At 41.9% G+C, this 26,044-nt stretch overlaps 1 protein-coding gene and 1 long non-coding RNA gene across 2 annotated transcripts in view; one reads left to right on the forward strand and one right to left on the reverse strand.

The window, feature by feature from the left end:
* The window catches only part of THOC1 (THO complex subunit 1), a 41,081-nt gene extending 39,065 nt beyond the window's left edge, over positions 1-2,016 (reverse strand). The window contains exon 1 of the mRNA XM_082353564.1: positions 1,894-2,016. Coding sequence (XP_082209690.1) covers positions 1,894-1,947 — 54 coding nt within the window. The 5' untranslated portion in view covers positions 1,948-2,016. The remainder of the gene's footprint in view (positions 1-1,893) is intronic.
* Positions 3-14,386, forward strand: LOC309610597. The gene is made up of 2 exons (XR_014234070.1): positions 3-1,724; positions 13,204-14,386. It is a non-coding gene; the product is annotated as an uncharacterized lncRNA (long non-coding RNA).
* Positions 14,387-26,044: the final 11,658 nt, after the last annotated feature.

Below are 26,044 nucleotides of genomic sequence, written 5' to 3' on the forward strand. Positions count from 1 at the left end.
AAAATAAAAATAGCAAATAAGTGGAAAGATTTTGCTTATTATTTACTGAAAAGCATATCACTCATCAATAGTATGTCTAACTAAAAAATGTTTATACCTGGGAAAAATTACCTATGAGTCATTCTATCAGTAATTCTTATTCAAATGCCACTTACTGATATAGACTCATCACTTTAAGCCTTGCAAGAGCTCCCCAGCTAGACTTTCTCATTCCAGGTTTTTCCCTCCTACTTTCTCTTTAAATATCCCATTCATGAGTATCCTGCTTTTAAAAAAATAATCTCTAAGTGGCTCCTTATTTCGTAGCTTCCTCTAAACGTCCTTGATAATGTTATCCCACTCAAGCTATGCAACCTCATTTCCCAGTACCCCCTAACACGTACTCTTTATAGGGTCTAGCCATTTTCCCATCATTTTCTATCAAGCTCACTCTAGTGTATTCATTCCCATTATTCCTCCCACATGCTCACGCAAATTCTATCCATTCTTCAAGACCCATCAAAAGTCCTACCTCGGAAAAAAAAAAAAAAAAAGTCCTACCTCGTCTAGGTAGCTTGCACAGCACAGTCCCTGACACCAAGTAAACACTGATTGTCTTAAAGTAGTAAACCTGCTGGTTGTCTTAAAGTAGTCATAATTGAAAGACAAAAATACTGCCAAGTCATTCATTCTGTGAAAATTCACATACACTTGGAAAATCAATGTTACCTCACAGGAGTTACATTTTTACCGGAAAAGTCCATTCCTGACTCTGCCTGTGAATAGGCTGTGTAATCTTGGGCATACCCCCTTACCTCTGTGCTTCATTTTCCTCATGAGTTAAATATGAGGGTTGTTGTAGATCCTTACTACCAACAGCAGCAGTGGCATCACCTGAGAACTTGTTAGAAATGCAGAATCTCAGGCCCCATTCCAGACCTACTGAACCAGAATCTACATTTAACAAGATCTCCAGGAGATCCCACCCCATGTTCAAGCTTGAGAAGCACTGGGCTAGATGAGCTCCCATTAAATGGTCCCCTCCAGGACTAATATAACCTTGGATATTCCTAACAGTTACTCCTGGCAGAATTTCAGAGCACTAGGGACAAATACAGTCAAACAATTTAGTGATGGGCAACATAAAAAGAATACTGGGTCTGAATTCAGAGAAAACAGTGAAGTAAATCATTTAACTTTTGGAGTGGGGGGAGGCTGTCTCAGTTTCTATCTCATCTACCAGGGATAATAAAACAGCCTCCTTACAGTGTTATTCTAAGAGTTAAACAAGCTAACATGAAAACGCTCTGTAAAGTGTCTCCCAAATGCTTAAACTACTGTTCCCCAATGTGTAAGAATAAAATGACAGCTGACAACCCTTCCCAAGCTGACCTGTTTGTCCTGTCCCACTTAGGACCTTCCTCATCGATCTCTTAGGAATGAGATACAGAGGGTTAAAGGGTGGTGAATAAGCGGCCAGAACAACCACCTGGCAGCTTAGGAGGCGGGGCGGGAGCCGGTTCTCTGGGCTGAAGTCGGTCCCGCCCACCCCCTTCAGCGAGCCCCCTTCCAGTTCTGCAGACACCTGCCCAGCTGAGAGAGCACTGCCGAGAAGCCGGACCCGAACAGAGGTAGTCTGCGGGTGACCCCTCCACGCAGGGCGCAGACACGCCCAGAACGCGGGGTCCTGGGACCCGCCGGAGGGAAGGTGGAGGCGGACCGCAGAGGACGCGCGGAAGAGACAGGTAGTGCGCCTTTGCCACTTCCCAGCCCACGACGAGGCCGGGAGCCCGTCGCCGCGGCGCACACGCCTCTGTCCCCGCTTTACCCCAGAGCAAAATTCGAGTAATTTCAGGGAGAGGAGGGCAAAGACTAGCGCTGAGCCAGGGCCGCACCCACCCGCCTTCCGCTCACCGTGAACCGCGTCCGCGCTTCGGGCAAACTGAAGAGCGGCGGCGTAGGAGACATCTTCTCGGCCGCGCGTGCCCGCCACCGCGCCGCGGCGCCCGCCGATGACGTCAGGGCGGGAGCGAAGAGATTGCCGGCTCTGTGCACGGCTAGAGCGGCCTGTGAGCGCAGGGGCGGGCCCGGTGCGGGGGGGGGGGGGGGGGGCGGTGGGAGCTTCTGTGGTGACCGAGGACGGGCGGGCGCTGGGAGCCGGAGTCAGCTGCTCAATCCCCGATCCGGGTTCGTGGGTAACCCTTGGGGTGACGGTAGATGTGTGGTCTTGTCCTGTAAGCGCTGCGGGTTGCAGGCCGGGACGCGCACTTTGGCGGTGGTTTTCCTGGTTTGGGGAAGCCTGGTGAAAGGCGGCTGGTTACGGCTCAAGGGGCCGCGAGGGAAGGTAACCGCCGCCAGAGAATCCAAGGCAGGTGGGTTATCCGGGAACGCTCCAGGCTGGGGAAGTGTCGGCAGTGGCCGTGCACCGCCGGACCAAAGTCCTTTTCGAGGAGTGGTCCCAGCTCCGGATTTGCGTTTCTGCCCTACAGTTCATGGGCCCTGTAGCTCAGGAGCAGTCTCCTCTTGTGAGGAATAGAAATAATGCTTATATCCTTGGGCTGTGGAGGAGCGTCAATGAAATCATGAATGCGCGTGTGGCTTGTATAGCAATGCAAGTATTATTATGAATGTTTGGGGATTAGTTAACTTTGCCGGCACATAGAGGGCTATACTGAAAGAGGAAGATCTTGGAGGAATGCAGTACTCGGCGCTGATTGGATAGCGGGTGGCGCCGGGCCAAGGGTTGGAGGCACCAGTTGCAAAACCTTGTCTTCTCAGCAGTTTCCTCCCTTGGCCAATGAGAGAGGCTTGGCCAACGAGAAGCCAAGTGGCAGTAACTTTTCAGTTGGAATTATGCTGTGGGCGAAGAAGCACCGACCCAAACACTTCCTACCAGCTCTTATTCACCTCCACGTGTACCTAAATGAAGAAAGCTAGGCACGCTTTACCTTGTTCCCTTCGTTGATATCCAGCGAGAATACAGGACACTAACAAAAAGACAGCTTTGCATAGTCTTGTCCCTAAGTGGGAATTGTGAACAGTGCTGGCTACCTGGAGAGTTGCAGGATTTTTAGAATCAACAGAATCATTCAGGTTTGATTGTGCAACGTAAATTTCCAAATTACCAAAATAAACAGGTTTTAACTGATTTAATAGGTAGCTGATGTATTAGGATTATTATTATACTATAGATGATTATTAACTGTGTGGAGCACAACTAAGACCCAAGAGGTAAATAAAATTATTTTTTACAGAATCCAAACAGAAGAAGAGCTTGAGTTTATTGACTCATCCATCAAAGCCTAGTGACTTAGAATTGTGTTTATTCACACATTTGCTGGGCACTTTGTACACAGTGGACAGTATTTGTTGAATGAGTAATAAATATATGGACACATGATTGAATGAACAAAATAATATAGCTTAATTGCTGTTTTGAGGAGCTCAGGTCGACATAAATGAAACAACTGCAGTGTACAATTTTGATCACGAGTAATTTGCATCATAGCTGCTGTAAGAGATCAAAGGAGAGAGGGACCATACGAGGTGGTCAAGGAGCCTTTGTGGGAAAGAGAGAATACGAGCTGGACCCTGAAGGATTCCAATAGACAGGTCAGAGTGTGAAGAGGTGAATAGGAAAGACATTCCAAAGGGTGAGGAAGGTGTGAGCAGAGGTGTGAAAAGAAGAAAGCACAGTGAAAGGTAGCTGTTGACTTTGACTTAAACTTTGGAGTAGAAAAACCAGGTTGGAACCAGGTTGTATTCGTGTTTCAGGCCAAAGAATGTTACTGGTTTAAAAATGGCATTTGCAGTTCCTCCCAAGTTATAGGCAGCAGTATATTTTGTGGGAAGGAGAGAAATGAGCTGTTGTTGCTAATGAGTGAACAAACGCCAGATAAACAGTAGGAAAAAAAAGCAGCAAACATCAGGGGATAATGGGGAGTTACTGTTTAATGTGTACAGATTTCAGATTGGGACGATGAAAAAGTTCAGGAGATGGATATGGGTGGCATTTGCACAGCACTGTAAGTGTACTTAATGACACTGAATTGTACACTTAAAAGTGGTTAAAATGCTAAATTTTATTTATACTTTACCACAAGTTAAGAAAAAATCTATGTAAAAACAGCAGTCTGATGCTAGATAAAAAGGGCAAAAACGTCACAGCCATCAGTATGATCTTGAGATCTCAAGGTGAAGTGATATTCAATAAGGCAAGGAAGTAGGTGATGCATTTAAAAAAGTTGTCCATCAAAACTCACTACCATAGAAATGTGTTAGCATTTAGATCGTTAATAAATGCCTTATAATTCCCAAAGCACTTAACGTGTAGTAAGACATTTGATCCTTTAAATGATATTTTGAGATGAGTAACACAACGATTATGCTCATTTTACACATGAAGCAAACTCAAAGAGATAGGGTTCTTGATAGAGGTAACCGGCAACATGAGATTACCCATGGGTTTTGATTTCGATTTTTTAGCTCTACACTGTCATGCTGTCATAAGTAATAGTCAAGCTTTATTGAGTACCTCGTATGAGCCAGACACTTTTCTTGTATTATTCCTACTCCTTACAGCAACATTGTACATAGTTATGCACATCAGTGAGGAGACAGGCTCATCTGTCCTAGGTCACATGGCTAGAGAAAGCTAGGTTTGGGATTTGAACCCCTAGCTGTAATCCCAAAGCCTATATTTTTCTCGAGTCTTAACTCATGAATCTTTACGAAGCCATGGGCCTAGTTAATGGCTCATAAACTATTTCCTTATAATTAGATAAGGATGAGGATCATATTGTCATTCATAACATAAGTTTTTAAAGAAGGGTGTAATAATAGCATTCCAAGGGCAGGCATCCAATAACATGTAAATTCCTCACTTACGTTTATTGAGCACCTCTTCTTCCTTCTATGCTAGTGAGGTAAGATGGACCAGGGAATGCCTCTCTGTTAGGAAACACCTCCATGGGAAATTCTAGAATGGATGGTTTGGATGGATTCTAAGCATTCACATCTTTATTCCTCTTCTTTTCCTTGGTATGTCTCATTTGGCTTCAAGTTATCATTGGTGTGGTGAGATCTAGGAGAAAAGGACCAGGGAGGCAGCTTAGTCTGCTTTCGTTCTGGTCTTTATCCTCTAGCCCAGGCCAAGGAAACTTTGTTGCATGCTCACAGGTCAACCACGTTAGCATGTTGGATTGCAGCCTTTGCCGGTTTGGGTTCTGGGCCCTAGCCCTCTTTCCCTTCCTCTCCCTAGGTAATTTAAGTGGATTGAAAGAATTATATTGACAGGGAACTGATGTTTGAGAGGCAAAATTGAGCAAAAAGAATGAGACTCCTGCATTGGGAGAGGAATATTGCTGAGAAGAATGGAAGAGGTTTGGCACTTTGTGTATATCTTGGGAGTTAGATTTTTGTGGAAAAAGAGAAAATGCATGAAAACTGTGTGGGTGCTGTCTTTTTTATAGGGTGGTGGCAATTTTCAAGCATTTTATATTGTAAATATTGTGCTATTCATTCAATATGTATTTATTGAGTGCCTATTATTTGCTAGGCACAAGAACAATATTATTGGATTATATATGCAGTATTATTATTTTATTTTATTGTAGGTACTGTATATATCATTATCTAGTATATGCTGTGAAATCCTGTTTGGTGAGCTTGATTGGACCACATAGATGAACATAATTTAAGGTTAGAAATTGAATAGTGGGTGATTCTTAACCCTGGTGAGCCCAGCTTCCCTGAAAGGTTAGGCAGAGATTTTGACTGAAATTGACCCATCACTTGGCTTGTTTCCCTTTCCTATCCTGTTTCTCTCCCTTACTGGTTTCTCCTGAGAGCACCTTAATCATTTATTCACAAATTCTCCCCTTGGGGTTTGCTTCTGCAAGTCCTGATTGTGTTAGCTAGGGTCTACCAAGAAGCAGATGCCAACATTTGATTAGATGTGCAAGAGGTTTATTAGGGAGGGAGCAGGAGCGGGAGCAGGCAGTGAGAGCTTGCAGACCTCAGTGCAGGGCTGACACCTATGGAAAGAGAGAGGGAAGGCAGAAGTGAAGTGCAGCTCCAAGAAAGGTTTGACTTTGCCAGTGGGGAGATGTCAGGCCAAACTTCTTGTAGGAAGGGTCTGGCAGTTTGCCAGAATGGACCTGCCCTGGTTACCTCTGCCATGCTCAGTCATTGACCTAGAGCCACCCTCAGAAAGCCTGACCTCGGTGCAGGTGTGGTGGACCCAGCAGGCAGCCGTGGGGCTGTCAGTCAATTATGTTTCCCACAGGAAATGGTCTGAGGGGAGCCTTTTCATGGCCACCACACTCTCCTAAGTTTTTGTTATAATATTTTCTTCATTCGTTTATTCTCAACTAATACATATATTAGTTGTGTGTCTGTGTGTGTGTGTATATATATATATGTATATATGGATGAACCTGGCACTTTGAACAAAACAGAAGAGTTAACTATCCTCATGGAGTTTTTATTCTATGGGAGAAAAGATTTTTTAAAAAGTAAAGAGAGGGCTTCCCTGGTGGCACAGTGGTTGAGAATCTGCCTGCCAATGCAGGGGACACGGGTTCGAGCCCTGGTCTGGGAGGATCCCACGTGCCGCGGAGCAGCTGGGCCCGTGAGCCACAATTACTGAGCCTGCGCGTCTGGAGCCTGTGCTCCACAACAAGAGAGGCCGCGATAGTGAGAGGCCCGTGCACCGCGATGAAGAGTGGCCTCCGCTTGCCGCAACTGGAGAAAGCCCTCACACAGAAACGAAGACCCGACACAGCCATAAATAAATAAATAAACAAATACTTAAAAAAAAAAAAAAAAGTAAAGAGAAACATAAAAGAATTTCACTGTGAAAAATGCTATGAAGGAAACAATAGCATATACTGAGTGCCCTTGTGTGCTTGAATTCTTAGTGCTTTTCATGTATGAACTGTTTAGCCTTCCCAGCAACCTTGTGAGGTAGGTACTCTTTATTATTCCCGGTTTACAGAAGAACCTGAGATGAAGAGTGCTTAAGTAACGTAGCCCCAAGGTCCCTCAAAACCAAAGGAATGAGAGACTGAGGCAGGGGATGCTCCGGCAGTATTTAACTTTTGAGTTGCCAGAAAAGACCTCTCTGAAGAAATGATATTTAAGCTAAAGCTTAAAGAATGGAAAGGAATGAGCTGTATATTTTCTGAGGGTGGGGTTTGGCAGAGGAAGGCGAGAAAGACATTCATATGACTGGTAATTTTTCATTCTGTATGTTTACAAATGTTTATAAATGAAGGTCAAGATTGTTCAGTCCTAATCACTGTTGCAGGGGTGCTCAGCACGTTTCCCACTCCTCACTTGCCATTCCCACCACCTTTGCCCCATTCTTGTAACAAACAGTTGTGGGCATAGGACCAGGCCTGGCCAGCAGTTAAGTCTTTGAAATTTTTCTTCTGCAGCTGGACAATATGGCTGTTTTACTAGTCAGAGTTAGATCTCTTTTATAAAACAATAGAAACCTGCTCTGGTTAGTATTTTGAGAAGTAAGTTATTGGGAGGGTATCGGGAAGCTCATACAAGTAAAAGGCTGGAGATAAAGCTTGGGCAGGCCTCAGTGGAAGCAAGACATAGCTTCAGTCTTAAGATGCCCTGCCAACACCATTTCTATGGCTTGGCTCTGCTCCTGGATTCGGCAGCCCCTGGGCTCTTGTCACCGCATCACTGAGCACCACGCCGCTGCAGCTGTCCTGCATCATCTCCAGCTCTCAGACCTTTGCACGTCTTTCTCGAGATTCAAGTTCATGGCTGACAGTATCTGATTGGCTATACTCAGGTCTCGTGCTTGTGCTCTAGCTTCCAGGGAACAGGAAGAGTTACACCTGTCCCTCCTTGCTTTCAGCTTCTGTAGTGAGCTGCAGAGCCCTATTTTGGAATTTCCCTTCAATTGGAAAGAGTATTTGGATGCTGAACAGCAAGTAGGATAATATCCATTGGTGATGCTGGCTGCCTAGCCCGATTCTCTGTTACCACAGGAGCCGTGGTGAATATTGAGCTAATGTTGCCATCTTCCTTATCACTTGGAGAAAGCCCATCTTCAGAAAGAGAAAATGAGGCCAACACACAGACACAGAGCTAACAGATGGACTATAGGAAATGAAAAGAGAAGGGGAGGATCTAAGGTACAGCTCGGTGACTATAGTTAATAATACTGTATTGTACACTTGACATTTGCTAAGAGAATAGATCTTAGGTGTTCTCATCAATCACAAAAAAAGGTAACTAGGTGAGGTGATAGGTATGTTAATTAGCTTGATTGTGGTAATCATTTCACAATGTATACATTTATCAAAACCGTGTTGTACACCTTAAAATACACAATTTTTATTTGTCAATTATACCTCAATAACACTGGAAAAAATTAAAACTTGCCCTACTAGATATATGCTTATTAGAATCTTAACAATTAAGATGCCATACTAATGGTTAAGGGAAAGAAAAAGTGACTAATGAAAGAAAATAAGGAGCCCCCAAACAGACCCACACATATGAAGAAGTTTTATCTATGTTTCATTGTATCACATTTGAAGACATTGTGACTAAGAGTCAAGAAGAAAATGGGAGATTATATGATAAATCATTCTGGGACAATTGGTTATCCACACATGGGGAAAAAAAAAAGATCCCTCATATCACACAAAAAAATTTCAGGTGGATTAATGACACAGTCTGAAATACAAAATTAAATTATTTAGAGCATATCCAATTACCATAGAGTAGGGAGGGATATCGCAAACAAAATACAAAAAGCATAAAACATAAAGGAAAAATGGATAATTTTGTCTACATTAAAATTAACTTCAGCTCATTAAGAAGACAAGATAATAAAAATGGAAAGACGGGGCTTAGAGTGGTGGAAGATATTTGCGACTCTTATAACCAGTGATCAGTGTCTAGAATATATTAAAAACTTTTACAAATCAATAAAAAGGCAAACAAGTTAAAAATGGTAAAAGACATAAACAGGAAATTCATACAGAAGAGGAAATATGAAAAGATGCTTAGCTCCCTGGGTAATCGGGGAAATGCATAAAACAATACTGAGATATTGTTTTCTCATCTGTGAGACTGGCATGAATTTAAAAGCCTGATGTGAGACTCCTCTGGCGGTCCAGTGGTTAAGACACCGTGCTTCCACTGCAGGGGGCACAGGTTCGATCCCTGGTCGGGGAACTAAGATCCCTCATACCGTGCGGCGCAGCCGAAAAAATAGAAAAAAGAAAAAAAAAAAAAAAAAAGCCTGATGCATGTTCGTGAGGAGGTGGGGCCTGTATACTCAGCTAATGGAAATGTAATCTGGTACAGCCATTTTGGAAGAGAATTTGGCATTCTATAAGGTTGAAGGTGTAATACCCTTCAATCCAACAATTCTCTAGGTATAAACACAAGAGGATTTCTTATATTGATAACATGTATACAAAGAGACATGTACACAAATGCTTATTTTGGTACTGTTGGTAACGCCACAGAATTGGAAACACCAAGTGTCAATCAATGAATTGGTGAATAAATATTAAAATATTCATTTGCTGAGTGTAAGGCAGAGAAAATGAAAGAGCTAGATGTATTTGTTTCAGTGTGAATAAATCTCTTTGGTTGGAGTGATCATGTTTGACTTTTATAATTTTCAATAGGGATGTAATAAGCAAAATGAGAAAGCCTTTGGAGGAAAGAGAGAAAGTTCTGGGATTGCCAAGGGAAAAGCATTTTGTGGATGAAGTTTTTTTTTCCATTAAAATAGGATCATTTAACTTTGCCTCTCCTATCCATAACGCAAATTATCTTAAATTCCATTGGAATGATACCTTCTTTAAAGTAACTTTAAAGAAGTAGTTTAGTAAGTAACTTACTAAAGTTTCTTACCACGAGAGGTCAGCATTTGCATGGAAATATCTCCTCTAAAGTAGAAAGACGAAGAGACAGAAAAGTGAACTTTTTGTATTTAGATGTATTCCTATCTGAAGTGGATTCTGGTAGTACTGACCTTAACGGCCGTAGTCAATGCAAATTGTAAGTAAGTTATTACTACAGAAAATGGTATATACGTATAGTGCTGTGTTAGAATACTTCCTTAGTTCTGAGCAACTCAGCAGGTCCATCCACATTACAGAAGTCAGGAAGGCTCAGCTGGACTTTGGTGTTTTTTTCTTTCAAGGAGCTCCTCTAATGACTGTTTATGTCAGTTTAAAAAACAAGTGATACAGACCTACACCAGGGGGAATTACTAAGTTATGACTATTTCATGAGGTTTTGTGACCTTCATTCTAGCATGTGCTATTTTTATTCATAGCTCTTAGAGGAAAACAGAGCACTTTGCCCTCAGGGCTAGAAGAGGCCTCTGCCACTTGGTTCTGGTTAGACTTTACACTAAAATGGTTTTTTTGCCCGACTCTAGCTTCCTTCCTCCCACTTTGTAAATGGAAAGTCGTAAAGAGGTTCCTGTTTTTTTAATTCATTTTTAATTAATTAATTATTTATTTATTTATTTTTGGCTGTGTTGGGTCTTCATTTCTGTGCGAGGGCTTTCTCCAGTTGCGGCAAGCGGGGGCCACTCTTCATCGCGGTGCGCGGGCCTCTCACTACCGTGGCCTCTCTTGTTGCAGAGCACAGGCTCCAGACGCGCAGGCTCAGTAGTTGTGGCTCACGGACCTAGTTGCTCTGCGGCATGTGGGATCTTCCCAGACCAGGGCTCGAACCCGTGTCCCCTGTATCGGCAGGCAGATTCTCAACCACTGCGCCACCAGGGAAGCCCGAGGTTCCTGTTTTGATGTCAGCACCAGACCCACGCTAAATCGTCAGTGGTTGATGGCAATGAATCATAGAGGGGGTGTCTAAGATAGCATTTTTGTTCAAACATCTCTCCCACAGTGATTAGCACACTGCCTTGTACTTGAATATCTGCCTTAATGAAAATAGAAATCTGATCAATCCATTCCTTCAGTGGCTCCAAATAGCTTTCAAGACCTAGTTAAATTAACTCCACATTCAAAGCTATTCATAGCATGGCCCTGCCCAATCCATCAGCCTTATATATTGATATATTCCTATTCATAATAAGTTACTATATGCTAAGCACACATCGTGTGCCATCATTGTCTTTTATACTTTATATACATGATCTCATTGATTCCTTACTTTTTGAGATATTGTATGCAAACGAGGAAACCAAAACTCAGAGAATTTTAAAAAATTCTTTACACGACTCGGATTTGGACTTGAGTGTTTTTGATTCTAAAGTCATAATTATGTATTGCATTTCTCTTGTCTCGCCTCATAACCACATACTCTGCAGTCAGACTGAGCTACTCTCAGTTCCTTTTATGTCTTATAACTTTCGCGTACATTTCTGCTTCTTCCGGAATGCCTTTCTTCCCTGCTCTGACTAGTCGAATCCTTCTTGTTTAAAGCTCAGCTTAGTCATCACTGCTGTGGTTGACCCTCCCCGATCTATTCAACTGTGTTCATGGCCCCTGCTCTGAGGACAGAGTAGTTTTTCTTAGCAGGTACATGAGGGAGTATGGCAGAGGATTCAGGAGTTAACTGCTGACGTTACCCTGGAAGAACCATTGCTCTGGTTCTTCAGAAGAGAACGTGTGGAAATCCACTTTTAGCTTGCACCCCAGCAAGGAAATGTGTTCAAAATAAGGGAGCAAAATAAGTCCATCTCCTTTGACCCCGAGGTATAATTACTAGGAGAGGGAGAGTACTGATTGAGCAGTAACTGAAGTTTCAAGAAGGAGCTCCCAAGGTGGAGTTGCAGGGCTAAGAGAATAGAAAAAGATATTACTCGGGTGAACAAATCAAATGGGCAGCTGTGTTTAAAGGCTAGACCTGAAATGAACTCTGAGCCTTTGCAAATACAGGAACCAAAAGGGCCTTGAAAGTGAGGGAAAACAACTCCTACCCAAACTACAGGGAGGACTTGTGTGCTCAGAATGGGCGAATCAGGAGGAAGCAACACTCCTTTCTTAAAATTCTTTCCTTAAGGTAGCTAATGGCTATTTTGAGCATGCTACCTGGGAACAGAAACTTTGAGGGATTATATCTCCAACATGCCTTTTCATTTCTTTCTCAAAAATTGGGAGCTAGATTTTCACTTAGATTTGTACCATGAGCATTGCCTTTCTTATTTCGCAATGGCTTCTTCCTCTTTTTTTTTTTTTTTTTAAATGTGCATCTTGTACAGTTTTCTAGTTGCTGAGGCTCTGGAAATTTCCCGGCAAATTATGGTTCCATTTTCTTGAGAGCAAGGAATTCTTTATAGATATGGCCCTATTAGTTTCCCATTTCAAGTAACTTATTTTTATCACTCATCTTGAAAAAATATTATGAGAAAGGGAAGGGAATTAATATTTACTGAGGATATGCTAAGTGCCAGACAACTCTTTCACATGCATTATCATAACCCCGCTCCCACAGGGTTTCCCAAATTTAAATGAAGAATAGACCTCTTTTTAAAAAGGAAAACATTTCCACAGACCCCTTGTAATGATTAAAGTTATTTTATGTTTCTTAAGTGAACAAACATAAAACTAAATACAAACAGCTCATGTATATGGCATTTATGTAACTACAGGACTAAAAGCACATATACAAATTAAATAGAAACAAAACTTCAAATGACATAAATAATAGACAATGTAATTTTGTTAAAATAAAATTGAGGCTTACAATATAAATACAACATTGATTCTCATAGTGCAGTTTTTTTTCACTTCGGCATTTCTATCTGCTGTGTGATCATTCCATTTCACATTACCACTTACTCTTTGAACTACTGTGAAAATCTGAGATTTTTACAGCACATCGTGATACGATTTAGCCTTTGCTTGGCCCAAATGATTATTTCATTATGAAATCCACCTCTGTTCTTGTTTCATTACAATAAAAAATCAATCATGACAATAAAAATAGAACTATGTCCACTCCTCGAGGGTGTATTCTTGGTGTCTAGAACAGTGCCTGTCACATAGTAAGTGCTCAATAAATGTTTATTGGATGGAAGAGTTAATGAACAAAAAAACACTTGGGGCTAATACATTATTACCTGTAAGGGCAGTTTCTGAGACCTTATGGTGATAATAGATTGTTCGATGGTCGTCCAGATGATTTACAGTGTGCTTATATTGCTGAGATAATATTTTGAGGCATTATTTATTGATTTCTCTCTGTGTTTTCCCTCTCCAGCCCTTCCCTTTCTTCCTGCCCTGACTGTTCCAGCAGGTACGTGGATTCTATGCCAGTGACCTCATGGGAGGGGTCTGGCGGGTCGGAGAAGCAGACTGTAAGCTTTCTTGGTTTGTGTTCCCTAAGCCTCCAGGTGACAGAGCCCCTTTTGGGTCTACTTTTCCTCAGTGTGCTGCTTATCCTCCATCCGTACCTTCAGATCCACTCTCCATTCTTCTCCATCCTGATCTGTGCCCTTGGAGGCTGCTCATTATGAATTGTATCACTGGTCCCTCTTGTCTTTTGGCTTCTGCTTGGATTTGGCCAGTGGGAGGCACTGGCATGAGACTGAGGGACGCATCTCAGTGGCTACTTGTTTGGACGTAAGTCCTTGCTCCCACACAGGCCCCCATGCTTTGGTGTTTGGGGCTCTGTGAAAAGTCACAGAGTTGAGACAAAGCCCTGGAGATGTGGGGTGAGGGGAGCAAGGAGACCTGAAGTTAAGTTGTTTGTCCTCCTGGTGGAATGGTAGACTCAGAGTTAGAAATTATGTTTAATTATAGAGAATTAAGTAATATATTTTTCCCTGCTTAAATTTGCAGATTGAGATTCATACCCTCCATGGTATTTTTTTTAAAGGTTATCATTACAGTGGGAACTCCAAACTTAAAAATTGTCCCAGTGAACTCAATGGACCCCATCCAGGAATCCAGTTTGAAATACACTACACTATGTCATACTGACCTTTGGGTTGCAAAATTCTAAAAGCTGGTTTCCGTGTGCATGAACAAAAATTGTGATTAAAAGTTACACTCTGGGCTTCCCTGGTGGCGCAGTGGTTGAGAGTCTGCCTGCCGATGCGGGGGACACGGGTTCGGGCCCTGGTCTGGGAGGATCCCACATGCCTTGGAGCGGCTGGGCCCGTGAGCCACAATTGCTGGGCCTGCGCGTCTGGAGCCTGTGCTCCGCAACAGGAGAGGCCGCGGTGGTGGGAGGCCCACGCACCGCGATGAGGAGTGGCCCCCGCTTGCCACGACTGGAGAAAGCCCTCACGCAGAAACGAAGACCCAACACAGCCATAAATAAATAAATTAATAAATAAATAAAATTTTAAAAAAACAAACAAGCCCATACATATAAAAGGTCTCCTACCACACACTTAGTTCAAAAAAAAAAAAAAAAAACACTCTGGGAGGCAGCAAAACAGTGGATAAGAATGAGGAATCTGGATTCAGATTCCCGCCTTGCCACCCACCAGCTACGTGACTTTCAGTAAGTCTGTGCCTGTTTCCTCATCTGTAAAAGTACACAGAACTTTGAGGATTAAATAAGATAACGTGTAAATAACTTAGAAAGGTGCACATAATAAGTTCTCAATAAGTTTATGGTAATTATTACTCTGATCTCAGTAGTCACTCAAACACCGCTTCATTTCACTGTTTACTTGCCACTCACCCTGCAGTGCACAGCAGAAGGCACTCATGAAGAAATGAATAAAGGGTTTATCTGCTTCCAAGCAGATGGTTAGCCATTCACCAAAAAAAATCCATTTCTTCTTTTTCTTTGGGCAGGCGGCTACACTACATTCCTTGCACCCTTGCAAGTAGGCATACAATGCAATGAAGTTCTAACCAATGGTTTGTGAGAAGTTTTACATGGCACTTTCGAGCTAGAGTTTCTAAAAGGCAGGGTTTTTAAGTGCCCTCTTCAGTGTCTTGATGCAGAAGATGACAAGGCCGTAGGAGATGACACAGCCACAAAATGGATGGAGCCTGGTTCCTGAATTGCCATGTGGAGGAGAGTGGCCAAACAATATCTCCTTCACACTGAATTCTGGGAAAGAAAGAAACTCCTGTGGTCTTTGAGCCATTATACATTTTTTGAGGGGCTGTTTATTATAGCAGCTAGTGTTATCCAAATTAATATACTCTTCTCATAACTCTAACCATGATGGAGTACATGGAAAGGGTGGATATTTGCAGTCAAATATGTTGTCTATTTGGATTCAGATTTTCAGGAGGGAGAGGGTGGGGCAGAAACTAGAAAAATGGGATCCTTTTATATCTTGTTTTTTCATAAAGCCAGAACCCTCCCAGATCCTTCTGGTCTTCCCCGTGGTGTTTCACCCTGGGCAGTGTTTCCCCCCACCTCTCCTCTATCATTTTCTTCGTTATGAGAGCTTCCAGGCAGCAGTCTCCTCAGCTCAACCATGAATGGCATCTGCTAGCAGTGCTGGCCCCTTTTTATATCTGGGTCATGCTGTGTGTGTGTTTCTGCATTAGTGGGAGAAAGAGTTCTTCCTGACCCTTTGGTTCCTTTCCCAAATGATCCACTGGCAATTTGTAAAGTGAAAGGTTGGTCTTCCAACAGTCCATAAATAATGTGACTTACTAATCAAAGAAATATCATCATACACAAGGCATTTAACTGGTTTCATTGAAAACAAGGTTTATTGTTATTTTGGGAAAATATTTTAAAATTCCAGATTAACTGTGTATCTACTTCTTGAGACAAAATACCTTACTTTCAGTGAGCACTTTCTAGAATGAAAGGCCCACCTCTTCACTAAATGGCAAAACCAAGTAGTAGTTTCCGTAGTATTTGATCCCCAACCTCCAATCTAAATTATGAATTTGACAGAGGCACTTCTTAGGATACAAAAAAACACCCATTGGGCAAATGTGTATATGCCCCTAGAATGGCCTATCCCGGAGTGGGCTCAAGTGGGCTCATTCTGAGGGTGCTACTCCGATTCTGGGCAGCCCAGGAAGGCCTGGCTTGGGTCAGTTTCAGCATGGCTCTGCTCCAGGCTCTGTCTGGAGGCCTCCCTAATGGGAGGTGTGGGTGCTGTCCAGTTCTCTGCCTTCTTCAGGGCACTGCCAACCTGCAACCTTGGCTTGAAAGGTGTAATAACACAACTAAAAACAAATTGTAGGCACATTTTTACCTGGAGTTGCCAACTGTCCTGGGTTGACCATTCTTTTGCAATAAGCAAGCCTGAATCGTAGAGAAAAATAAGCGCTTCAGAAACATTTGGAAGTTTCTCTCTCTTTCTCTCTCTCTTTTAAACTCCTCAAACCTGAAACGAAAAGAAGGCAATACTTCTTAAGTTGCCATAGGTAGATTCAAGCTACATTGATAAGTTTTGCTATCAGGACTTCATTTTACATTTTAAAACAATATTCCAACCCTGAAAAAAATTACTCTTTTGGCAGGTTTTCAGGAAATAAATACTTAACCATGTTAGATTTTACAAAAAAGGAAAGAAAATTAGTCACTCAATACTTTGAAGCATCCAGTAACTTCTAAGTCCCTGGAAAAATCAACACAAGGCAGACCTCTTGCAGATTTCTTAACTTTTCTATTCTCCTAGAAATACCAGTCTCTCAGCTGGCTGGAACACAATTTGTGAGCCAGGATTGGCCCAAACCAAATTGCGGTTTTTCATTTTTCTACAGCAATGGCATTCAAACTGGTAATAACAGCCACAGTGTAAAGTGTACCCTCCAAAACTGGGCAGAGTGGGAGCTGGCACACGGATGTTTTTCTGACCTGCTGTGTAGAGGGTGTCATGTTCTGGCCAGTCGCTAGAGTAGTAGTGACCACCCACTGGGCAAAGAACTTATGGGAGAAACTATGTATTCTCCAGCCTAGCACTACTCTCTGGTTTGGCAGAGTGGGGTGCCAAGGAAAAGCACAGACTTAAGCACCAAAGAGCCTCACTCATATCACATCCCTGCCCTGAACCTACCACAGTGGGAAACTTAACCAGCCACCTGCTATCCATTTACCAGCACAGTGGAAAGAAAGATCATAGGATCTTGGTGCTGGCTGGAGATGGACTGCTGCCATGTTGTACCCCCTCTCAGGGTGGCCTTATAAAGGCTCACTTTATAAAGAAGAAGAAGTACCCTGAGATACAGATTGATATGAATTCTTGGACAAGAGTGAATGGCTTGACTGCTTGGTCGGGGCCCAGAAGGAACAAAATTGGAAGGTCCGTGGTGAGGAAATCTGGGGAAGAGGCATGAGAATGTATCTATGGTTGTGGGCACAGAGTATGTGTATCTTTGTATCCTACATTAATGCCCACTGGAGAAACCCCACTGCAGAGGGAGCTCTCAACCACAAGGTAGACAAGATGTCTCATCTTGTGGATGTAGACAGCTAGTGATGAGCCTTGGGGAGACCAGACCACCCACTTGGTGGCAGAATGATGTCAATTTCAATTTGTCCTTTACAGAATTGATATACCTATGCTACCCACATGTCTCTCTTAATATCACCACCCAAGGGCTCACAGAATTCCTGATCTATTAAAAATGGCATCCTGCATAGCATTGTGGCAAAGGACACATGAACACGAGATCTACTGGTCTCCCCAGAGATCTAATCAACCAGAAGTAGCTAGTCTAATGGGAGAGTGCAAAGACTGTTGAAGGCTCAGCTAGGGTTCTAGCCTTGGGGCAATAACTTGCAGAGTTAGGGTGCTGTCCTCCAGGGTGCAGTATATCCACTAAGTCAGTGGCTATAGTGCTATGCTCCCAATAACTAGAATTCACAGATACAGGAACCAAGGGATAGAAATGGGTGTGGATCCTCTCAGGATCACTGCTTATCAAGCTTGCAACTTTCGACTCTGCCATTTTAAAGGTTCTGGTTTCCACAAGGGGAACACCAGGCAGCAGTTGAACTTGAAGCTGTGACTATGTCAGGTCATTTTAGACTCCTCATGTCAGTGGAAGAACTGGCAAAGAAAAGAATTATCCCCTTGGTGGGCAAAATTGACCCTAATTACCATGAGGCATAGGATTGCTCCTACATAATGAAAGCATGGAGGAGTTGACTGGAACCCAGAGGACTCACTTGGGTGTCTCTCGGTGCTTCCATGCCAGCAATAAGTGGGCAACTTCAACAGCTATGGCTTGATGAGACCAAGGCAGCTGAGGACTCAGGGCTGAGGTTCTGGGTCAGCCCATCAGGCAGGAAGCCTCAGCTGTCTGGAGTACTGGCCAAAGGTGAGTGAAATCTAGAGTGGGTGGTGGAGGAGGTAAATGAAGGCTTTATCTTGGGATCTGCTTTCCAGGGAACTCAAGAAAGATCCCCAGCATCTGGCCCAGGATCTAGAACACAGTAGGGAGGCCCTAAGAGGTTGACTATATGAATCTTTGATGAATGTATGAATGAATAGCTATGCCTTGTGCTCTGTGGCAAAGATGCTCAAGTTAATTCACATTTGAGAAGTGCTGAGGGATCTCAGGGAAGGTCTGTATGTTAACACGTGACACCCCCAGCCTCTGTTCAGCAGGGTTCACTCACTGTTCCTCCCACCGAACCAGGGTCTCATGTTGAAGGCTCACACACAGCTTTGGAAGTGCACCAGACCCCCTCAGTGCTTGCCTCCACAAGCCACTGTGTCGCCAGCAGGAACTCATTATTCCTCAGAGTCAGAGCGACAGAGAGAAACACGATCCTTAAGGCTTAACCATTTTCTTTCCCCCAAATAAAAAAGCCAAGTCACACATGGCTATAATTTGGATGCTGTGTCACTTTCACACTTTATTTCTCCACACATAAGCCAGTTGAATGTTTTTGAAAGTGACTGAATGAATTTAGTTTTTAAATTATCCCATGTACCTTACCCCGATAAATTACCAAAATAAGTGGCAAGTGTAATATAATTACAGCGTTGACAGTGGTCTAAGGCTCAGCTCTATGAAAAATTGCTTTCCCTCCACCCCTTCATCTCTCTCCTGGGATTGGTTGGTGGGAGATGAATTCTCCAACAAATGAGCTATCTTCTTGAGATGTAATCGTAGGCCTGGAAGGACTTGGAGGTGTTTTTGCCTAGTGCCCAATGCCAAAAGCAGAGGCTCTGCAGATAGGGTCAGAAATCTATAAGTCTTTCACTCTTTTCCCATCTTTTTTGCTTTCTCTTAGTTCTGACATTTTACAGCCTGGCTCACTGATTCTCAGCTCTTACATTTCTAGTCCATTCTCGTATGCTAGAATTTTGGTGGCATTTGTGAAGAGGTTGAAATACTCAGAACAACAGTAAACAAGTAAGCAATAAATTACCATGCAGCCACTGCTCGGGTTTAACACTTTCTCAAGGTGTTATGAAAGCATCCACAGTCATTGCCTCATTCACCTGGCAGCTTTTCAGGCCGTGTTGTTGTTTCAGAAGACCTTTTTACTGTCCTGGCCTTTTGCTCACATGGTTAAATTAGCATAAAATTTGCCTTTGGTACTAGCCTGATAAAAATATATGCTTTACCACCTTACAGTAAGTTCCACATAGCTCTATATTGCTTTTCACAGCCTTGTCACCTCTGTGTTTCATTTTTTGAACAACTCTGTAACAGTAAGTATGGTAGTTGTGCCCAAAATGAAATTTATATGTTGATCAATATTTGGCCACATGTTAGTAATGGATTTGTGAGATGTCACAGTACTATATGTGACCTACCAATTAAGAATCCTGGATCTAGCTAGTAGTGAAGAAAACAGTATAAGAGTTATGAGTTATGAGATTAAAGCCTTGAATGTTAAGACCTGAAACCAGAACACCCCTGGAAGAAAACAGAGGCGGTAGGCTCCTTGACATAGGTCTTGGCAATGATTTTTGGTAATCTGACACCAAAAGCAACAAGCGAAAATAAACAAGTGGAACTATATCAAACTAAAAACTTCTGCCCAGCAGAAATGAAAAGGCAACAAAATGAAAAGGCAACCTACTGAATGGGAGAAAATGATTGCAAATCATAGATCTGATAAAGGGCTAATATCCCAAATATATAAAGAACTCATATAACTCAATAGCAAAAAAAAAATCTGATTAAAAAATAGGCAGAGGATCTGAATAAACATTTTTCCAAAGAAAACATATGAATGGCCAGCAAGTACATGAAAAGATGTTCAACATCACTGATCACCAGGAAAATATAAATCAAAACCACAATGAGATATCACTTCACAGCTGTCAGAATGACTTATCAGAAAGATAGGAAATAACAAGTGTTGATGAGGATGTGAAGAAAAGGGAACCCTTGTGCATTGTCTGTGGGAATGTTAATTGGTGCAACCACTATGGAGAACAATATGGAGGTGGATCAGATTAAAAATAGAACTATCATATGATCTAGCAATTCCTTTTCTGGATATTTTTCTGAGGAAAACAAAACCCTAATTTGAAAAGCTGTATGCAGCACCCATGTTTATTGCAGCATTATTCACAATAGCCAAGATATGGAAACAGCCTAAGTGTTCATCGATGGATGAATGGATAAAGAAATTTTGGTATATATACACAGTGGAATACTATTCAGCCTTAAAAAAGAATGAAATCTTGCCATTTGTGACAACATGGATGGACTTTGAGGGCATTAATACTAAGTGAAATAAGTCAGACAGCGAAAGACAAATACTATATGATCTCTCTTATATGTGGAATCTTGAAGAAAAACAACAAAAACCAAAAAACTGAGCTCATAGATACAGAGAACATGTTGGTGATTGCAAGGGGTAGGGGGTGGGGGTGGGAGAAAGGGGTGAACTTTTTTTAATAGATTGAATAAATTGAACTCAAAAAGTCAAAAAGAATATTATATTTTCCAAGCTAATGTAACCACTAACATAATGTCAAAATAATGTCTAAATAGCAAAACAAAAAGTAGAGAAGGGGGCAAAACAATATTTGAGCCAAAAGAAGACAGAAAAGAGGAGAAAGGGAACATGAGAAAGTGAGACACGAAACACGTGATGCTTGATTTAAATCCAAATACACGACAATCACATTACTTATAAGTGGACTAAATATTTCAGTTAAATAACAAAGATTAACCACTATACACCTTTTAGAATAGCCAAAGTCCAGAACACTGTAAACACCAAATGCTGACAAGGATGTGGAACAACAGGATCATACATTGCTGGTGAGAATGCAAAATGGTACAACTACTTTGGAAAACATTTTGGCAGTTTCTTACAAAACTAAACATACTCTTACCATACGATACAGCAATCATGCTCCTTGGTATTTACCCAAAGGAACTGAAAACTTATGTCCTCTCAAAACCCTACACACGGATGTTTATAGCAGCTTTGTTCATAATTGCTAAAACTTGGAAGCAACCAAGATGTCCTTCAGTAGGTGAATGGGTAAACTGTGGTACAGCCAGGCAATGGAATATTATTCAGCACTAAAAAGAAATGAGCTATTAAGCCATGAAAAGACATAGAAGAAGCTTAAATGCATATTACTCTTTATTAGTAATATGATAAATAGTAATTGAAAGAAGCCAATAAGAAAAGGTTACATACTGTATGATCCCAACTATATGACATTCTGGAAAAGGCAAAACTATGGGGACACTAAAAATATGTGTTACTAGGGGTTCCAGGGGAGGGGGAGAAGGCTGAATAAATAGGTGGAACACAGGGGATTTTTAGGACAGTGAAGCTATTTTGTATGAAACTATCAATATAATGATGGCTACATGTCATGTGAACCCTAATGTAAACTATGGGCTTTAGTTAATGTAGCACTATTGGTTCATCAATTGTAGGAAGTGTAGTGCACTAATGAATGATGTTATTAAGAGCAGAAACTGGGGGAGGGGGTGGTTGAGAGGGTATATGGCAGCCCTCTGTACACTCTGCTCAATTTTTCTGTAAACCTAAAACTGCTCTGAAAAATAATGATTAAAAAAATTTACGAGTTATGTTTTTAAGACAAAATTATCCAAAACTTGGAAATAACATAAAAGGATGAATATACATCCGTGCAAATGTCATTCTGTCGCATTGACCAACAAGCCAATCGACAGGCCATCAGAACCTTTAGGGAATGAAACTTCGGCAACTTAATGGCTCAAACGCTGTAAAGCTGGATGTTAATGAAGATAATTGATAAGCTGCCAGTGATTTTTGACCAGTAGAGGAGCAGATGATTTCTGTCTGGCTGAAGAGATAACTCCAAAGGTTATGGCCCTATTATCCTGTTAGTGTAGCTTTATATCTAATTTAGCAACTAAAAAAAAATTTATTTTTATTTTTTCACTTTGTAATTCTTTTTTTTAAAAATTATTTATTTATTTATTTATGGCTGTGTTGGGTCTTCGTTTCTGTGCAAGGGCTTTCTCCAGTTGCAGCAAGTGGGGGCCACTCTTCATCGCGGTGCGCGGGCCTCTCACTATTGCGGCCTCTCTTGTTGTGGAGCACAGGCTCCAGACGCGCAGACTCAGTAGTTGTGGCTCACGGGCCCAGTTGCTCTGCGGCATGTGGGATCCTCCCAGACCAGGGCTCAAACCCGTGTCCCCTGCATTGGCAGGCAGATTCTCAACCACTGTGCCACCAGGGAAGCCCTGTAATTCTTTTTTTAATTTTTATTTTATATTGGAGTATAGTTGATTTACAATGTTGTGTTAGTTTCAGGTACACAGCAAAGTGATTCAGTTATACATATACATATATCTATTCTTTTTCAGATTCTTTTCCTATGTAAGTTATTACAGAGTATTGAGTAGAGTTCCCTGGGCTATACAGTAGGTCCTTATTGATCATCTGTTTTATATATAGTAGTGTGTGTATGTTAATCCCAACCTCCTAATTTATCCTTCCCCCCACCTTTCACCTTTGGTAACCATAAATTTGTTTTCTAAGTCTGTGAGTCTGTTTCTGTTTTGTAAATAAGTTTATTTGTATCATTTTTTAGATTCCACATATAAGTGATATCACATGATATTTGTCTTTCTGTCTGACTTACTTCACTTAGTATAATAACCTCTAGGTCCATCCATGTTGCTGCAAATGACATTATTTCATTCTTTTTTATGGCTGAGTAATATTCCATTGTATATATATACCACATCTTCTTTATCTATTCCTCTGTCGATGGACATTTAGGTTGCTTCCATGTCTTACCTACTGTAAATAGTGCTGCAATGAACATTGAGGTGCATGTAACTTTTCGAATTATGGTTTTCTCTGGATATATGCCCAGGAGTTGTTATTGCCCTGTTAGTATAGCTTTGTATCTAATTTAGCAACTTTTTTTAAAAAATAGACTTTATTTTTTAGAACAGTTTTAGATATACAAAAAAATTGAGTAGATAATACAGAGGATTCCCGTATACCCTGCACCCAGTTTCCTTTATCTTAACATCTTACATTAGTATGGTACATGTGTTATTATCAGTGAACCAATATTGGTTCATTATTATTAACCAAAGTCCATACTTTACTCAGATGCCCTTAGTTTTGACCTAATGTCCTTTTTCTGTCTCAGAATCCCATTCAAGAGACCACATTACATGGAGTTGTCAGGTCTCCATAGGCTTTCCTTGGCTTTGACTGTTTTTTGTTCCTTGTTTGTTTTTGATGGCCTTGAAAGTTTTTAGGAGTACCAGTCAGATATTTTGTAGGATATCCTTCCATAGCAATATGTCCAATGTTTTCTGCACGAATAGACTGATCTCATGGGCTTTCGGGAGACAGACCAAAAGATAAAGTGCCATTTTCATTACATCATATCAAGAGTATATACCATCCACATGATTTATGACTGTTAATGTTGGCTTTGGTCACCTAGCTAAGGTAGCACTTGTCAGGTTTTTCCATTCTCTCCCCTCCCTCCTAGCAACCACTGATCTTTTTACTGTCTCTATAGTTTTGCCTTTTCCAGTTGCTATTATTGGTGACCTCTTACAAGAGAGGTTGTCGAAAGTGCTACCTTGCTTTTAAAGCTCCTTAAGATGATTCTGTGTGCCCTTCAGACTCTTATCAGGTCACATTAAGGATAATGGTATTGTAGACAGAGTGGTGGGAGAGTGGGATGGAAACAGTGCTGAGTTTGAGGACCCCTCTGCTGCTCAGTGCCCAGTCCTTTAACACCTTCAGCCTCAGCTTCCTCATTTTGTAAAGTAGGAAATGTCATAGCAGCGCAATGATACTATAAGTGATAAAATATCCTAATCCACTGAGATGTTTGTCTGAAATAAATTTATATGTGTGAAACACTTCCTAAGCACTACAGAAAGATAAATTATTACCATCTAGTATAGGGGCTGGCAAAATTTTTCTGTAAAGGAACAGATAGGACATGTCAGTTTTGTAGGCTATCTGGTCTCTATTGCAACTGTTCAACTCTGCCATTGCTGTTCAAGAGCAACCATGGACAGCGCTTAAACCAATGAGCACAGCTGTGTTCCAATAAAACTTTATTTATAAAAACACGTAGGGGGCTGTATTTGGCCCACAGACTATCGCACGCTGACTCCTTGTCAAGAATATGCATGGAAAGACACAAACCACTCTGCCCCCTTCCTCCTGAAATCTCTTCCAAATATAGTGCTGGCGAGGACATTCAGTAATTTATTGGGAGTCTTGACGCACAGACTACAAAGACCCTAGGTGGATTGAGTCCATACACATATGATATAAATAAATAAATGATGGAATAAATTAGTAAGAGGGGGAGAAGAGACAGATCTCAAGGCTTGATCCTGAGGCCAGATGTACCACTGTGGTACTGCTGATTGTGAGGAGCTCCAGGGAGTGGTGTATCCTTGAACATTTTATCCTGGGTGTCCGATAGGTGGAGGTTCTGAAGACTAGAACGTCAGCAAGGATATACAGTGCTCGGCCATCGCATAAGACGCCTGGGGAGAGAATGGTGCCAATTTGCAGAAAATAGGAAAAAGAGGGTGTTCAGGTGAGTGGTAAAGGGGTTTGAGTAAGGACGTCAGGGTGCCCCCAATTTCCTGTATTCCCCAAAATTCCCACAAAAGAGAAGAGCTGAAAGGGCTCCTGCTCTGAAGACAGGCTAACAATTGCCATCCGTGGAGGAACTCTTTTTTTCTTTTTAATTTTGCAAAGTTTTCTAAATAGGTAGTGTCAGTTTGCAAGCCCCCCGAGCTGGGTGCTAAGCATGCGGAGTCTTCGTTATCTCACCCTGGGAGGGCTGGTTGCTGCCTTGTCTCAGAGGACAGATTTTATTTATTTATTTATTTTTTCTGGAACTGCCTCCTAAATGCCTTGTGACAGCCAAGTTCCCAAGGCCAAGGGCCTCACTCTGCTTCATTCCACCTGTGCAGTTGCAACTGGGAGGAGATGTGTGGGAACTGGCTGAACTTTCTGATCAATTTTTCCCTAAATCTAAAACTGCTCTAAGAAAGTAACGTCTATTAGCTAGTGGGAAGCAACCGCATAGCACAGGGAGATCAACCTTGTGCTTTGTGACCACCTAGAGGGGTGGGATAGGGAGGGTGGGAGGGAGGGAGATGCAAGAGGGAAGAGATATGGGAACATATGTATATGTATAACTGATACACTTTGTTATAAAGCAGAAACTAACACACCATTGTAAAGCAATTATACTCCAATAAAGATGTTAAAAAGAAAAAGAAAGTAATGTCTATAAAGATAAGGAAAAAATGGTCCACTTATAAATGTCATCCCCCCTTATAAATGTCATCCCCCCTTTTGCCTCCTATCCCCAGATTTCTCCCCACAATGACTGAGTCCACCTTTGGAGATACCCTTCTTTGGGTGAAGTATCACCTTCCCAGCCTTTCTACCGAGGTTTTTCTCCCTCCCTGTCCCTTCCTCTGTCTCTTGTATTAGTGGCATTGGGTTTTTATTATTGAGATTTGGTTATTCTGGTGCAGACCCTGTAGGGTGAGGCTGGATCTTGTCTGAAGGTTGAGATCTGTGTCGTGTGAATAACTGGAGACAGGTGTCTCCAGGGTGGACCCATGGATCTGTAGGCAGGAGCGGGGCACTTTGGGGGTCTAGATGCCTAAAAGGTGCTTCTGGACAGGGGGTTTTCAAGGTAATGTCAGGCGGCACCCTGGAGTGAGGG

This window comes from Balaenoptera borealis (genome assembly GCF_965194805.1).
Source record: "Balaenoptera borealis genome assembly, chromosome: 14".
NCBI lineage: Eukaryota > Metazoa > Chordata > Mammalia > Artiodactyla > Balaenopteridae > Balaenoptera > Balaenoptera borealis.